At 48.7% G+C, this 16,485-nt stretch overlaps 2 protein-coding genes across 2 annotated transcripts in view; one reads left to right on the top strand and one right to left on the bottom strand.

Annotated features, from left to right (window-relative positions):
• Positions 1–3,210: 3,210 nt before the first annotated feature.
• CIAO2A (cytosolic iron-sulfur assembly component 2A) lies at positions 3,211–6,601 on the bottom strand. Its single transcript, XM_039557992.1, has 5 exons — positions 6,421–6,601; positions 5,919–6,083; positions 4,759–4,808; positions 4,375–4,420; positions 3,211–3,653 (listed from the first exon to the last, which is right to left on the bottom strand). Exons 1-5 carry the CDS (start codon positions 6,542–6,544, stop codon positions 3,556–3,558), a joined length of 483 nt encoding a protein of 160 aa, XP_039413926.1. The 5' UTR covers positions 6,545–6,601; the 3' UTR covers positions 3,211–3,555.
• Positions 6,602–7,136: 535 nt separating this feature from the next.
• Positions 7,137–16,485, top strand: part of SPG11 (SPG11 vesicle trafficking associated, spatacsin) — a 28,201-nt gene continuing 18,852 nt past the window's right edge. The window contains exons 1-14 of the mRNA XM_039557512.1: positions 7,137–7,482; positions 8,497–8,681; positions 9,450–9,677; positions 10,241–10,427; positions 10,986–11,123; positions 11,697–12,163; positions 12,386–12,531; positions 13,211–13,343; positions 13,447–13,602; positions 14,068–14,246; positions 14,393–14,569; positions 14,996–15,067; positions 15,488–15,615; positions 16,248–16,426. Coding sequence (XP_039413446.1) covers positions 7,250–7,482; positions 8,497–8,681; positions 9,450–9,677; positions 10,241–10,427; positions 10,986–11,123; positions 11,697–12,163; positions 12,386–12,531; positions 13,211–13,343; positions 13,447–13,602; positions 14,068–14,246; positions 14,393–14,569; positions 14,996–15,067; positions 15,488–15,615; positions 16,248–16,426 — 2,608 coding nt within the window. The 5' untranslated portion in view covers positions 7,137–7,249. The remainder of the gene's footprint in view (positions 7,483–8,496; positions 8,682–9,449; positions 9,678–10,240; positions 10,428–10,985; positions 11,124–11,696; positions 12,164–12,385; positions 12,532–13,210; positions 13,344–13,446; positions 13,603–14,067; positions 14,247–14,392; positions 14,570–14,995; positions 15,068–15,487; positions 15,616–16,247; positions 16,427–16,485) is intronic.

The raw sequence follows: 16,485 nt of genomic DNA on the forward strand, positions 1-16,485 counted from the left end.
TCATCCACCCACCTCGGAGTGCTGCTCCAGCAGCTCATCCTGGGAGTGCCTGTTGCAGAGACAGGACATTCCCGGTGGGAAGTAAAGCACAGAAAACGGGAGGAGGGGAGGGGAGGGAGGGAAAGGAGCTGCCCTGCTCCTCAGCTGGTACCAAGGCACGGTGTGTTTGCTCACCCAGAGCAACCATTTGGTTGGGAAATTCACCAAAGCTGTTCCACATGTGCTGTGGGAGGGGAGGGAGGCTCCCCAGAGCCGGGGCAGGGCTGCCACAAAGCCACAGCCCCCGGCCCCCGAGCTGCACTGAGGGAAGGCTCAGCCGCGTGTAAACATTTAGAAACATCTACCTGCTAAAAATAGCTCTGTCTCTTCACGCAACTGCTCCGCTGCCATGTGTGGTGAGTAATAGTTACCTCCCGAGTAAAGTGTGTGCAAACACGAGCCCTTTACGCGGCCCTGGGGCCGGCGGGGCAGCAGAACAGCCCCCGTCCCTCTTCCTCCGCGCTTACTCCTCTTTGCAAGGACCCTCAGCCTGGGGGTCTGGCATGGAAACGGGATTTCAGACCTGGAAACGCCAGCTGGAAGTCCAGAGGCTGCTGTAAATCCCTTTGCATGTCAGGGGTCTGGCAAAGGGGCAGAAGGATGATGCTGGCTCTGTCTGGGGGGAGTGAAGGTGGGGAATGGTCTCTGTGCTCTGCTGAGGTTTGAGGCAAGCCAGGAGCTAAACCTGGGCTCGGGGTGCTCCCTCCTCCTTGGAGTGCAATTTGATGGGAAGGAAGGTACCCGCCAGCAGCTGCCCTGGCTGAATTCCCCGCAGCTCCGAGTGCTGGGGGTTTGCTGTGCTCTCTGCTCCTCTCCCGCCCCTGCAGGCACCTGCCGGGCTGCTCTGAGCCTCTGGAGAGGTGTAACCCCGGGAACGCACCCTCCTGCCGGGATACCTGGGGCCCCCGTGGCGGGGAGAGAGTCAAGCCTCTTCCAGCTCCAAGTATTCCGTGATTTACCACAGAAAACAGCACCGAAAGGACAGAACCGCCACAGCTCAGCTCAAACCCTGCACTGTCCGTTCCTCCACCTCCCAGCTTGTCCAGAGCTTCTCCAGCAAGCACACCTGGATGGCTCTGCAGCCGCAGGGGTGCTGCTGGTGACGGGCACCGGGGGAGCCCGCTCGGTTCCCGGGATGGCCCCGGAGCCAGGCGGGTGGGGATGCTCCTCCCGACACAGCAGAGCCGTGGGTTGCTGGTGCCCTCTGCAGTTGTCTTTCCCTGCTGTAAATGCAAAGGATTCCTAATCCGAAGGAACAATTTTAGTACTTGGAGATCCAGGTGAGGGCGGTGACCCGTGTGTGTCTTCCCGGCTTTGGAGAAACATCCCGTGTTCTTCCAGGAACATCCCGTGTTCCTCCAGCACCTCAAATGTTGCCCGATGGGATCCCCCTGGAGCTGTTCTCCCCGGTGTCTCCTGCTCCCTGGCTATTCCTCTGTCACCCCCACGGTGTCCCCAAAGCCCGATGGCAGCAAAGCCTCTACTCAGCCCTGTCTGTGGGGCAGCAGCGACGGGGATGGACAAAGAGCTCAAGCCCAGTTAAAATGGAAATGCTGGAAACTGCAGCAGTTCCTGGGGAGTGCACCCAGCACCTCCCAGTGCCCCAGCAATCATCCACTCCCTGAGGAGCTGGGAATATTCCTGGTTTCAGAGGCCTGGTTTTGGAATCTGACCCATTTCCCCAAATGTTTGCTCTGGAGAACTTTTAACCTCTGTGCCTCAGCACAAACCCCTCAGGGCTAAGGATCCCAGGGCACTGCAGAAGCAAGGAGAGTCATGGTCACCAGAGCATCCTATTCCCTGTCCTCCAAGCTTTTGTAAGAGCTGGGAATGCCATTCTGGTGGTGCCACCGAGCTGTGCAAGGGCAGTGGGGACAGAGAGCCCCCAGGAGCTCATCCAAGGAGAGGAGCCGCTATCTTGTGGCTACAGGATCGACAGAACCTCCTTGCTGGCAGAGATATCTGCATTCTGAAAAGAAAATATCAACCCCCCTGCTGGAGAGAGAAAAAAAAAATGCAAATTCCAGGAAAGAAGCCAACAGATAATGGCAGCTCAGACTCCCTGGAGCGTTTGATCCATCCCTGCAGGAGTTACCTGCCTGGATCCTTCCCAGCAGTGGGCTGGAATGCAGGACATGTGTCCCCCCGTGCTGGCACATTTGTCCATGGGGGCGCAAAGGAGCTTGAAATTTAATTAAAATTTAATTGAAGCTGAGTAACTGAAGTTAAGAGAAGTATTTCTTCTTATGTGCAGGAACTGTTCTCTCCCCCACCTTTCTACAAGTCCCCCCCCCCCCCCAAATTAATTTTTTCAGCTAACTTGGCACTTGAGGAGAGGGGCCTTGCTGTGCCATGGAGCAGTTCACTGGTTTACCAAGGAGAACGTTCCCCCTGTTCGTAACACTGGAGTCCATTCCATCGTTCCATGCCCTCAGGAAAGCTTTATGGGGATTATTAAAATGGCTACAAATCCCTGAAATCACAACAGATGTTTGCACTGCGCTCCAAGGATCTCTCACCATGGAACCAGCCACAAGCCACTGGAGTACTCCAGGGAGGAGCAGCACCTTAAATCCCTCAGGAGCCACTAGAGCAGATCCTGAACACCACTGCACTGGGAGGAGGAGCTGGGAGGGAACTGCCTAATTCTCAGGCAAAGGTAAATCCATGCTCAGATCCACAGCTGCAATGGAACCCTGGGGAATGTCTCCAGTGAGAAACGCGGGGCAGCTGGAAATGTTCTGGATGCTCCAGGTAAGCTTAGTCAGGGAGCAGTGACAGGGAACAGGGGAGTGGGAGCCAGCAGAAGGAGGGGCTGTGGGATGCTCTCACCTCCAACTCTGCAGGAAAGTCGGAAGGAAAAGCAGGATCAAACTGGCAAGATCTTGTCCATATGGAACCATCACCCTCAGGGTGGCTATAAAGCAAAGCTTCCAGAATCAGAAATGTGTAACATCAACAGGGAAAAGAGCACAAATATTTAGCAGGAATTGTGTCCCAGTAAAAATCTCCTTGTTCTAGTCCAGTCCCTCAGCTCCAAATTCTTTTGTGAATTAATTTCAGCTTTAATGTTTATCAACACCAAAGAAGCTGAATGAAATTAATTTCTCTAATAGAAATCTAAACTTAATCCTTAAGAAAAAAACCAGATTCATGACCCAGAAAGCAGCATTTCAGTACAAGAATCTGTTTTATTTTTACACTGCAGTGATTGAAACAATGTAGAAATTTAACTTGCAAAACTGAATTTATATCACAATGTCTCTCAGAAGGCAATGCAGATGTGTTGCTTTGAATCACAAAATATTCCTCTGGACACCAAAAATTACAAACTCTTAGCACTATACACTGGACTTTCTTTAGAGACTGATTCCTCATAATTTAAATCTATCTTATAAACAATTTGTCTTTAAAAAACATGTGGGAAAGTAAAAAGAACTCAAGTATTAAACTCAAGGCCTTGATTATTATAATTTTCCTCAGTCTGCAGCAGGGCTGTCCCCAGGAGCAGTGTCCCTAGTCGGGTTCAGTCACGCACTGCTCCACGATCTCCCGCAGGTTCGGGTTCTCCATCGCCGCTGCCACCCTCTCCTTGTCATTGATCTGCTTGTTGACTGCAAAACACCCGGGAGAGGGGGGATCAGGGGCTTCCAGGGACAGCCGAGGGCGTGGGGATGCTCAGGGGAAAAGGACATTACAAGGAGGATTACTGGGAAATGAAAGCTCAGTCACAACAAAACAACCACTGGACATCAGTAATTCTTGTCACTTTTCTAGTTTAGGAAAAGCATGTAAGGTGATCCAATGACATGTCCCAAAATCAAGAGTGAAATTAATGATAAATTAGTAGCCCAGGTTCTCCAGGTTCAGTTTCTAGCTATTTAACCAAAACAACCTATTTTTGCCAGACACTGAATGCTCAAGCCCAGGGCACTGCCTGGACTCCACGGCTGCTTAAGGCAGTGCCTGACTCTGGCTGTGCAGAACATCCATGTCCTGCAAGCTTTACATCAAAAACTGACTGAGAAACATCAATTTTTGTTGTGCAGGTTTTAGGACAGCGAGATCAATGGGTGAGGCACCTCTTCATGTTAATTATTCAGCAGCACCTCCTTTTGTTCCAAACACAACGCCTGCAAGAACGGAGGGAGTTTTGTTATAAAACCAAACCAGCAACAAGCAGGTGGTCACAGAGTCACCACAGCTTTGGAAACACCTCGATGCTGTTTGGTTTTCAAGCTTTCACAGGGTATTAATTTCTGGGAAGGCAGGGGAGGAGAGCACCCCACAGAGCACAAAGAGGCTGAAGCAGCAGCATGCACAGGCTCTACTCACTGTCCTCCTCAGTGGAATGTGTGCCCTCAGAAATGTAGATTTCCAGCTAGAGAGAGATCAGCAGTGTTAGGAGCACCACAACAGTGGAATATATTCCTTCCTGAAGGTAAAACACTGTCCCCCCCAAACATAGTGCCTGTCCCCTCTGCTGCTACAGGAGGGGACTGGTGGATAGAGCTCCCTTTACACTCTTCAGCTGGGAGGAGGGAGCTCTAAAAACAAAACAACCACCCAAAAATCAACAGCAGAAATCCTCAGGTAGTTAATTTATTCTTCAAATTGTTTTGGTCAAGTCTCTAAAGGTCTGTAAATCGCTGTGTTTAATTTAGGGAGGTTGCCATTCATTCATGCAGTTTAAAATAGGCTTCAAACCAGGCACTTTACCTTATGTCTAAAAGGCAAACATCTCTGAAGTTTTATTCTTAAACAAAGGCCTGTTAAAACAGAACACAAAAGAGATTTTCCTGTAAAATTCGAGGTTTGAGGTGCATATTCAGAGAATCCATATTTAACAATCAGTGTAACTGACAATGTCCTTTTGTATTCGGAGCAGCACAAGCCACAGAGCGACTAAATAATTCTTAGTTTGACCCTTTGGGTGCAGCTTCTCAGGTAAGTTCTGACCTGCCTTACAAGGTTGGGAGGTCTCTGCTCTCTAAACACCTCCTACAAACACCAAATAGAGACAAATTCCTGTATTCTCAGCTTTCTTTGGTATTTTTCATACAGCCTCCCAACCATCCTGTGGCTGCGTCGGTACTCAGGGGAGTGCCTGGGTTGTTCTTTAATATTTATTAAAAAACCCAACATAAATTATTTGGGCATAAGTACAGTAATTTCCTCACTGAATTAAATACTTGATCTCTAATCTTAAAACACACTGAGAAATCTTAGTATTGATATTTTGAGTTTCTAACATTGGCACATTTAAACAAATCATGTCAGAGCTCTCAGATGTGACATTTTCAGATGAAATCTCACCACAAATCATAAAAAAAAAAATAAAAAGGAAAAATAAGCCAGTGTAAATTCTCATTCAACTTAATTCCTTTCCAACTCCTGATGGATCAAGACTTTTTGGGGATTCTTGGATAGCATGTGGGGATTTTTGGGCATGTGTGAGAATGAAGAACAGCCCACAGGGGAGGGAAAGGGGACAAGCAGAAAGTTGCAGGGTTTTTTTTGTTTTTTCTTTTTTTTGAACTAAGAGCTGAGAAATTGTCAATTAATAACATTAATGAAGTAACTTGGAGAATACAAAGGACTTTTGTACCACTTTCCAGCAGAGTTTTGAGAGGTTCTCTTTGAAGAGATTCCCTAACATGACACAAACAGATGGATGTCCTCATTTCTCTGGATTTGGGGTTTTTTTGCTTGGTTTGGTTTTTGGTTTGGTTACACTGATAATTGGAGTCTCAAGATGCAGTTCCTGGTCAGACCAACAGAGCCAGGCAACACTGAATCTGAACTGGGACTGATGGTATCCAGACAACCTCCAATTAAGCTTGTGCTCTTTGTTTCTCATTTAATTAAACAAATCTCACCGATGAGAGTGGCCAAGGAACAATGAGGTACTGTTGGTGTAAACCTGATGATGACCAGATATTCATCCTCCCCTATCTCCTGCACTTCCACACAGTTTTCTGTCACCACTTCCAGTTCTTCCAAAGTGTTCGGCTTCTCCGGGTCCCGGATAGTCCGGATTATATCTGAGGCACGAGACAAGTGAGCAACAATAAGGTATCTTCCCTGGATTTAATAAAAGGTATTTTTATGAGCACCCACCTTCCCGGCACTGTTGATGTTGCTCCTCTTTGGAAGCCACAACAAACGAGCCAAATAAGCCAAACACGGCCCCTTCTCCCTGCCCCACATGGAGCACCTCCAGCCCCTCGGGGCCCCCTCACCGCTCTGAGCCCCTCAGGACCGGCGTGGTTCCCCCACCTCAGCCGCCCAATGGCAAATCTGGAACAGCCCCAGGGCTTCCCCCCGGCCCCTCACAGCCCCCGCCCCACGGCCCTCGCGCCCTCCAGCCCCAGCAGTCACCGTAGACCTCGATGGCCCTGTCGTGCTCCATGGCGCGGCTCGGGGGGGCATGGCGGGCCCTACTCGCGGGGCTCCGCCACACCCGGCTCAGCGCCTGCGAGAGCAGCGCCAGCACCAGCGACATGACCCCGCTCCGCCATGGGCCCGCGGGCCGCGGCACTTCCGCGTGGGGCGGGGCGGGGCCGGGCAATGGCGGGCGGGGCGGGGCCTGGGGAAGGAGCAATGGGCGCGGAGGTCCTGCGGCGGAGCCCCGCCCAGGGGCGGGCCCGGGGCGGGGCCGTTCCCCGTCCTCGCTGTCGCCGCGCGGAGCCGCGGCCTGGGGGGCGGCCGCGGGCGGGTCACGGGCCGCAGGGAGCCACGGACGCGGCGTTGCCGTGTTTTAGGAACGCTCTAAGCACGGACAGAGTCAGGCTGAGAAAGGAGACGTTCTTTATTCTGCGCACGGTGCATGGGGGAGGTGTTTCACAAATCACGCACGGCAGGGAGTAAAAATCGGGAGAATTTATACACTGAAGTTTACATGAACCCGCCTATCTGCCTGAGAACATCTATTTGCGTTTAAAAGAGGGGCTGAAGGTGAAAATGGTGCCATGGGGGTCCATCTGCAAGAGAGATCAGAGGAAGGGACAGGGGCAGAGAAAAGATACAGAGACTTCAGCTTAAAGAACATTTTGCTTAAAGACGCGAGCGGCAGTCGCGGTGCCTGCTGGGAGTTGTAGTCGCGGCTCGGCGCCGTCCAGCTGACCGGAACGAGGGGCGGCCCCGCCAAGATGGCGGCGGCCCGGGGCAGGGGTGTCGGGCGGCTCTGAGAAGGAGGAGGAGGAGGAGGATGGCGGCAGCGGCGGAGGCCGGGGTCCCGGTCCGGCGGGAGCTGCGTGTGCTCCTGGTGCCCCGCTCGGGGGAGCCGCGGGGATGCCCGCGGGACGCGGCGCGGGTGCGGCTGAGCAGAGCCCAGGACGCTCTGGGCACCCTCCTGGTCCCCGGCGGGATCTACCTGGAGTCGCTGTCGCCGGGCGGGGCCGGCCGGGCCCGGGGCAGCGTCCTGCCGGGAGCCTGGGCTGAGTAAGTGCGGGGCGAGCAGGGCGAGGGGCGGCCCCTGTGCTCGGGGCTGCGGGGCTGCAGACCCCGCCTCGGAACAGGGAGCTCTCCCTAAAGCTGCGGGGCTGCTGTGTCATATCTGCCTGTTTAGCTGGGCGTGTTCACGGCAGTCGATCCAAAAGGCAAAGCAAACAAAAAGGGATTGTCTGCCAGACTGTTGGCTTCACACCCCTGTGCCCTGTGTCCCCGCGGGTTGCGCCTCCCCCGCTGCCAGCCCGGGTGACACTCGGCAATCACATGATGGCTTTAACATCTGCTGCAGCAACTTTCGTGCTGAGTCAAAACCACGGTCACGTTTTAGATCTGGGCATCTGCAGTGTCCAGCAACACCAACACTGTTCAGAGACTCACAGAATCCCAGACTGGTTCGGGCTGGGAGGGACCTTAAAGCCCGTCCCGTTCCACCTTTGCCATGGGCAGGGACACCTTCCACTATCCCAGCTTGCTCCAAGCCCCGTCCAGCCTGGCCTGGGACATTCCGGGGATGGGGAGTGTTTCAGGGCTGTTACAGGGCTCTGCTCTCTGGTTTGCTCTGCCCCATCCTGAGCTGCTTCCTCTCTGCCGCCTCCCCGTCACCACGGAGCAGGTGTGACACACCTGGAGAGTTTCAGCCCAAACAACAGGGAAAAATCTGAAAATGGACGATGTGTTCTGCTCTCCCTTGCTGGCAGAGCTGGTGTTCCCCCTCCTGGAAATCCTGAAGCAGAGCATCCCTCATGTCCTGGGTGACTAAAGGGAAAAACACACGAGGATGGAAACCCCTTTATCTTAGAGAGGAGGAGGAGCTGGGATTCCTCAGGCTCTGTCCTGCCGAGGATGAAACAGTTCCGGTGCTGGGAGGGACGGGGTGGCAGCAGAGTCTTCACAGCTGAAGTGAAAGCGGTGCTGTCCATCAGCAGTGCATGTCCAGAACTGTTCGGTGTGGGAAATGGGGAAAGGAAATAAAGCTAATAACCCTCCTGAATGTTGTGTCTTCAGCTTCATGTGGGACAGCACAGAAGATGATGGTTTGCAATCAAACAAGACAAAACTCCTGGCTCTTGGTCAAGGTCATGAACTGTTTGTCTATGAATTCAGTGTAGAAGATGGAAAACACAACCCAAATTCCCTGCACAGTTGTAAGGAAGAGACGCTTAAAAAGCTTCTTGAAGCTAAAAACATGAGTGAGTAACTTTCAGCGTGTTCCATGTGTGAAATTATTGCAGGTCTGGTTCTGCTGCTCCTGGTGGGATGAATCAGGCAGTGGGACTGAGCACTAGGGAAGTGTCAGGTGCCTCCACACTGATGCAATGCGATCGGCAGGATTCATGGGCTTGAAAAATAATGGGGACTTTTCCGTATTCCAAGGTGACACTGTTAGAGATAATTAAACTCTTGTAGGGTCACATTTCAGTGATATAAAGTTAAAAATAAATTTTAATAAAATATATACAACCCTGCTCTCTCAAATTTTAACTTTAATATTGGAACTGATGGAAAGAGAACAGAGACAGGGCACCTCAATAACCCTGCAAAGACTAATTAAACATTTAACCTTGTATTTTATGATTAGCAAACATAGTGTGCAGTTAGAATGAGCCTTTGGTGTTTTACATGTTCTTAAACAGTCTGACTTCCTAAAGTATTTTATTTCCAAAGTCTGTAGCTTTTCTTCTCAGTGCTGACTTACTATTTTGTGCTGATTTTTTATGTTCTTCATAGTATTGTCCACAGAAAAAGCCACATAAAAGTTTTAGGAAATTGTTCTAGAATTAGTGCCCCTGGCACAGAAAGTGAGATTTAAAACCAACCACCCCAACTCACAATCCCAACTTCTGTTAGGATGGTAACTGGGGCAATGAATTTGAGCTGTTGTTTTCTTGGGATTCTTTCTACAAATCAGAAGTCCCAGCTGGCTGTAATCCGACATTTAAATATCTTTAAATTTTCAGACCTGCCTTCAGTTTTCTCTGTGAAGATTTTGTCTTTTGGAAACAAGAAGTGCAAACTTCTGCTCAACCAGTTTATCCTTGTGCACCTGACCTTTCCTGGGAAAGACTCATCCCCAGAGACCTGTGACTGCTTCACCCTGGCTCTGCCTCCAGAAGCTGTGGGGAGAATAACAGATTCCCAGTTCTGCAGGGGCATCCTGTTCCTGTTGGACAGTGCTGGCTGGATTTGTATCCTTTGCAGGAGAGATGAGCTCTCAGGGAAAATCATCTGGAAGAACAAAGTTGCTTCTCTTTGCTGCCAGGGCTGAGCAGAAATTTCTTCAGAGACATTTAAGTGAGATGCCTGCAAAGACGGTTGTGTAGCCAAATCCTGGTTTTTGTGGTGGAAGTGCTGTAGTTGTGTATCAGGTGTTTCCCAGTACTCCACTGGAGATCTGTTTCCCACTGGATTAATGGGTCATTAATGGGTTTGATTCATGGGTCTGTGTATAACAGGCTGACATCTACTGTCACCTAATTTCTTAAGTGAAATAGAAATGATCTGCAGGTACACAGGGAATCAGAGTTCGGGAGGCAGATTTGTGTGTTGGGATGAGCAGGGGCTCAGACCTGTCAGTTCCACCAGGTGCTGGATTTAACCTCTTCCTGGTCATCTTCTCTGACACATTAAAGTACGACAAGGTCAGGTACCTTTCCCTTCTCTTACTGCCAAAATTCACCACCTTTCCCTCCTGTGTAACTTCTCTGTTGGGCACTCCAGGGCCTGGGTTTTTCCTTGATGCTATTTACAGACATATTCGACTGCTCTGATGGTGCCATCTTAGGGAAGGTCAGTGTAGCCCTGGGAGCTGGGCAGGGGGAGGGCTCAGCCCCCGTGTCCCCCCTGGCTGCCCTGGCAGTGTCCCCTGACCTCAGCATGGCCGTGGTGACCAACACCTCCCACGGTGCTCTCGCTGTGCAGCTCAACACCTACTTCAGGTACAGGGGAAGGCTTTGGGCTGAACTGACCTTCACAGGTCCCTAATCTTGGGCCTGTACTCATCGGGGTGCTGGCAGCTTTTCATTCTGAGTTCTGTGCTAGACCAGAAATTACTTCTTTGTTGAAAGATTGTCCTTTCATTATTTGCTCCTATTTACACTCTGTCACTCTAACAGAGGAAAATGTATCTATAACATCTCTTTATTTTAATCTATCTGTTAACAAATAGATAAACTTTGTCTTGCACTTTGTATTTTTTCCAGGAAGATTAGGTCCTCTCAGTGCCAGGGGTGGGTGGTAGCACCTTTTAGAAATGCCGTGGGGTATGGAATTATCCAACTCTACTGGTACAGCTGTGCTGATTTAGCTTGCTAAATTAGGGCCAGGTGGTAATTAAGAAGTGGTGTGCACCTCAAAGGAAAGAGCATCAGGTTTTGATGGTTTAGCTGTTACCCTGAGAGAACACTGCTTCACTGAGAGCTCTTGGAGGAGTTAAATATGAAAAAACATCTTAAATCATCTGAGCAAGGTGAAATTTCATATTTATTTCTTTATAGACAGTTCCCTGAACATTTGCTCTGTAAGAGAGATCCTGAAAATCTTCCAGTGAAGCCTCCTGAGGGACTGGATGAGGATGACCTGGCCAGTTCTGACCACAGCATGGAGCTCTTGTCGTCGCCTTTCCGCACAGACAGGTACAGAAGGGAAAAACCTCCTGGCACAGGCTGGGCCTCGCCTCCTTTGGAACATTGATAATAAACTGCTGATTTGTTCCTTTCAATTGTAGTTGTGACAGGTAAAATCAGCCCATTCTGCTGTAAATCTTTTGAATTTAGGATGGGCCGAGACAACTTCATGTACAGCACTGAACAACTTCCAAAGAGTAATTGCTGCTTAGGGGTTACCTTTAGGTCTTAGAGTATTGATATTAATAAAACATGTGAATTGTAACTTGATGTAAGAAAGACTCAGTTCTGGAATTAATTCAGTTCTACTATTTTTTAATTGATGGGCCACTTTCTGTGAGGAACAGGAAACTTTTTACTAAAAATGCTAAACATGGACCTTGTCAGCTAATGCAGCTGTGATCAGTCAGCTTGGCTGCAGAGAGTATTTAAATGCAAATAAAGAGGCCATGGTAAGGTTAAAATGCAGGATGCTGTATGGATTTTATAAGCTTAAGTGCATTTTATTTAACTGAGGGAGCTTTATCTGCCTTGTTCTTGGAGCAATACCTGGTGTTACAGGTGACTCTGTCCCCTCCCCAGGTCCTGGAAGGCACACTTATCCTCACTGTGGGACAGAGTAAGGAGAAGAAGGACACCAGGTTCTCCAGATTTGGTGAACGACTTGAATTTGCCTTGGTATCAGTTTTTTACCCATCTTGAAGGTCACGATCCTGAGCTTTGTGAGGATCCAGAGAAGATGGTGGCCTTTGTTCCCCGGGCTGCTACGTGGGCGGCTTCCCGAGTGCTCCAAAGCCAGGGTGCAGCCTGTGGGGCTGCAGGACAGCAGTGGACACAAATCCCCGTGGGAGCACCTCAGCAAGTGGTGAAACTGGAGTGTAAGCTGGTGACTGGAGCTAAAGCTGTGTTCGTGGTGCTGGCACAGGACACGGGGCTGTCGCTGGTGCTCTGGGATTTTGAGTCCCAGGATGTGACGTGTTCCCAGTTCGGCAGAAGCAGTGCTTATGTGGAGTGCAGTGCAGAGGTGCCGCTGTGTCTGCTGCTGACAGGTGAGGGGTCCTAAACTGCCTTGAGACAGCTGCTGCAGCAGTTTTTAGGGTTCTACCTGCTTGCCTGGCTGCTGTGGGGTAACTTCCATTGCATTCCTGCTCGGGTGAAATCCAAACAGAGCTGCTGCAGCTTTGCTCTTTCGGAAGCAGCAGTGGATAGAAGTGCTGCTGCCTAGCACGTGGCTGCTCTATCTTTAATTATGGCTTGGTTCTGTCATTCAGAGCGTGGTCTGTCCCTGGTCCTGTTTGGTTTAACTCAAGAGGAGTTTCTGACCAGGCTGATGATGTTCGGCAGCGCCGGAGTTGTGGATTCCGTGTGTCACCTCAATGGGTGGGAGAGGTGCTCCATTCCCATCCATGCCCTCGAGGTAAGGAGAGCTGGTTCATGTCTTGCAAATAACAAACTGCCGCTTTCAAGTATTGAATGCAGTTTAGCAATGTTAGTGTGGGTTTAGACACAATTAAAAGTATGCCTCAAACCTAGGGGCAAAAGGAAGTGGTTTAATTATTAAATAAACAATAAAACCCCAAACAGATGAGTAACCCAAAGAAAGAAATACAGCAACAAAGTGAATGCACATTAATAAAATAAAACAGAATAAAGCAGTGCTCAAAATTCCCTCTTAATTGAACCCAAAAGCAATTTTGCCAATTTCTGCAGCAGTTTTTGTCCCCTTGCAAAATGTTAAATATCAAAAGAAATCCTTGGAACTAGGTTTTTGGATTTATTATGCCATTCTTATAAAATTGCTGTACGCTTATTCAGAGTCCTGATTCTCATAGTATTTAGTTTATATTGCTGCAATAACTTTTTGTGTGTGAAGATACAGGGCAGGGTTTGAGCAGAGCCTGTCAAAGGAGCCTGGCAGGGACTGAGCAGGTCACCTTGTTATTTCAGGCTGCAGGTGTTGCACACAGAGTTTAAATTCCTTCTGTTTTTCTGCATGTGTAGTTTGTCACTAAGTATGGGGTGAGAATCCCAGCAGTAAGTGCACAAGGTATGGTTTTAGAATCCATGCTTAATTGCTCTGTTTCATGTTTGTCTAGGCAGGTTTGGAAAATCGCCAGCTGGACACAGTGGACTTGTTTTTAAAAAGCAAAGAAAGTGTTTTCAGTCTCCCTGCACCCTGCCCTGGGCCTGAGCACTCTGGGGATGGTGCCTCCCAGTCTTACCTGAGAAGTGAGTGAAGTACCTGCAGCTGCACAGGGGTTTATTTAATTACCTTTCTCCCTATGGCTGTGTGTAGAATGCAGATTTTGAACTGTTTCTGGAACCATTGCAGATTTGGAGGAGCTCAGGCCAGCTTTAAACTTGCTCTGCTCAGCAATCCAAGACAATGATATGGAGCCTCACAGCAAACACTTCTCTGAGCAGCTCCTGACCCTCACACTGACTTTCCTTACCAAGCAGCTGGAGGAAATCTTTGTGCACACAGAGGGTAATGTCACTCCTGCTGGGTCATATCTAGTAATGTGTCATCATTTAAATAAGTAAGAACAGCTACTTATTTTAATTAAAAGCTCAAATTTGCCTAGAATTAACATAAAATACTAGAGTTAAGTGAATGAAAGATGTTCATCCCTGCGTTTTAGATTGGATTTACATGACTGATAATTGATTGGATTAACACAAAATTTTAGTTCTCATTTGCTGGTCCCTAGGAAGGAAAACCCCTCAGTGAGGGCAGGGAGCTCTGGTGGGGTTGTGGCTGTGTCCTGTATCCTGACAGGGTGCTGGGAGTGCTGAGCTGTGGCACTGCCTGTGCAGGGGAAAGAGCTGATGTGCTCTTCCCTCTGAGGGGTTTCTGTTTATTAATCAGGACATTTATTAATTCAACATTGCTAGACGTTATAATCCTGTCCGTTCATTCCCATTTAACTGGTGCCTTGGATGTTCTTGGCAGAACCTGATGAATTCCTGCAGAAGGCTGCAGATATTTTAACTGACTACATTATTAAACTGAGAAAATTCCTGAGGAAATATCCTCGACCACCAGTAACTCCAGGGCACGTGGGAGCTGACATGGACGAAGACCTGCCTGAGATAGAAGAGAGCCACGAGTGGGAAAAACTGACACCAGAGGTGAAAATGAGTAACCCAGGTTTTACTACTGTTATGAAGTTGATTTAAGGAGATCATTAATGTAGAAATACCTTAAAGTACTGGGGAAGAAAATCAACGTAGGGATTACAAAGGTAGATCAGTTTGTTCCGTGTTTTTCCCTTCAGGAAGTCATTGCTGAGGCCATCCTAAGCAATAAAATACCAGAGGCCCAGATCTTCTTCCGAAGGCACCAACATCCTGCTGAGAGTCTCCAGGAATTCATCCAGATAGGTTTGAACCTGGTCTATGACTGTCTGCTGAAGGGCAACACCAGGCAGGCCTCCGAGCTGCTGAGAAATATGGTGAGAGGTGTTCAGTGGATCTTCACACTGGTTTGTTACTAAGGAAATGCAGGAGCTTGGGGAGCCTTTTGGGGCCTTATGGATATACTGATTCCACCAGGAACAGGTAGAATTGCAGTGAAAATTCACTTGTTTGAAGAGCTGCTGAGGGAGCCTGTGTGTGGCTGTGTGTTGGCTGAAGTGCTGATCAGCAGAGTGAGGGTGGCTCTGGCTGGGGAGGTGTCACGGGGGGCAGGGTTTGTACCCAGGTGCTGGGGACATCAGGCACATCCCTGTAGGAGCTGGTGCAGGGACTGTCACAAGCCTGTTTGTAAGGGTTGTGTGCTTTGGAAGGAAAGCAGGTGTGTATTCTTTATTTGATCGTTTTAGTGTCTTCTGTGGGCACATTTTACAGTTTGCATGCAGCGAGTGTGTTCTTTGTGGCAGGGCTTCAATGTGAAGGAGGAACTGCACAAGATCTGCTTTCACACAGAGGACAAACACGTACGGGATCTCTTGGTGAGTGCAGCAAAGGCTGTTTCAGTCCAGCTCTCAAGCCTGAAGCCTTGTGTGTGTTTGTGCTGAGGGAAACCCCTGTATTGAACTGACTTTCAGAGCAGACAGCCAGGGCTTGTCCCTGCATCCTTCCAGTGTAGTTCCTGGAACATCCCTGTTCCTTTGTCTTTGCAGTTAAAGTACAGAGGTGTTAAAATGTCATTTCTTTGTCCTGCCTCTGATCTAGTTCTCTCACACGGTCTGGAGTCCTCTTGTCACTTTAGTGTGTGGCCCTCTGCTTCCAGCATTTTTTTCCTACAGTTGGTTAATTGTTGCACTTGCAGGATCATTTACAACTTGAATATATTAAAGATAGATGAAAATTGGAGGTAATTGGAGGTAATACTTGAACAACTGGAGCTAATACTTTAATTTGAATTAAAGGTGAAAGTGTTACGAGAAGAAAATTATTTTTCTGAAAAAGAGAAGAAAATGATAGATTTTGTGCATCAGGTTGAAAGCTTTTACTCGGAATCCTTCCAGGAAAATAAAGAGACTGAGTCTCTTTCCAGGTAATGTGGGTTATTAATTTTAATTATTAATTATTAACATTAATAGGACTTAAAATGTGCTGGGTTCTACATTCTGTGTGATTTACTGCACTAACAAGTACAGTCTTTAATTTCATTAATTTCACACTGGTCTTCGTTTGCAGAAATCAGAGTCAGTGTGGGGACTGAGTCATTTTCTCGTTAATGTAACGGTTGCTGTCATGTTCTCTCATGACAAACTATTGTGTGAGTCATGACAAACTATTGTGAGGGTGGCAGCTCTTCTGCTTGAAACGAAGCATTTTTAATAATAATATTAGAATTACTACTCAATTATTCGTGTTCAGATGTTTGCTCTATTTTTGATCTATGATGTCTGTCATACAGCAAACTAAATAACCTAGAAAAATCATTTTACAGTTAAATAATTGTAAAACTGTTATGATACTCACAATTTGTTATGTCAGCTTTGGAAAAATGAAGTAATTCTTTAGTTCTCAAACCTGGAGCTCAAGTCCATCCCTCTGGCACTTCCAGAGCTCTTCAAAATGGACTGGGAACTTTGCTGAGCCTTCCTCAGCTCCTGTTTGTTAGACTGGGGACTGTTCATCACAGGAGCAGTAAAGCCCACGCTGATCCCACCCCCATTGCAGTTTCAGCAGCTGGAGAAGGGAGCAGGACCTTTCCCGACACCAGGCAGTGCTGGGCTTGGAGCTGGGCCGGGCCGGGCCCGGGGCTCACAGCGGGAGGCTCAGGGTGATGTTTAACTGGGCTCACTGGTGGGATGAGCTGGTGCAGGAGATGATTGTGCTGCCCAGGAAACCACGCCAAGGCAAGTATTGTGGGACTGAGGGCTTAAACTGGGAATGAAAATCTCTTTGGCACAGCAGG

This window comes from Corvus cornix, chromosome 10, assembly GCF_000738735.6.
Source record: "Corvus cornix cornix isolate S_Up_H32 chromosome 10, ASM73873v5, whole genome shotgun sequence".
In the NCBI taxonomy this organism is placed as follows: domain Eukaryota; kingdom Metazoa; phylum Chordata; class Aves; order Passeriformes; family Corvidae; genus Corvus; species Corvus cornix.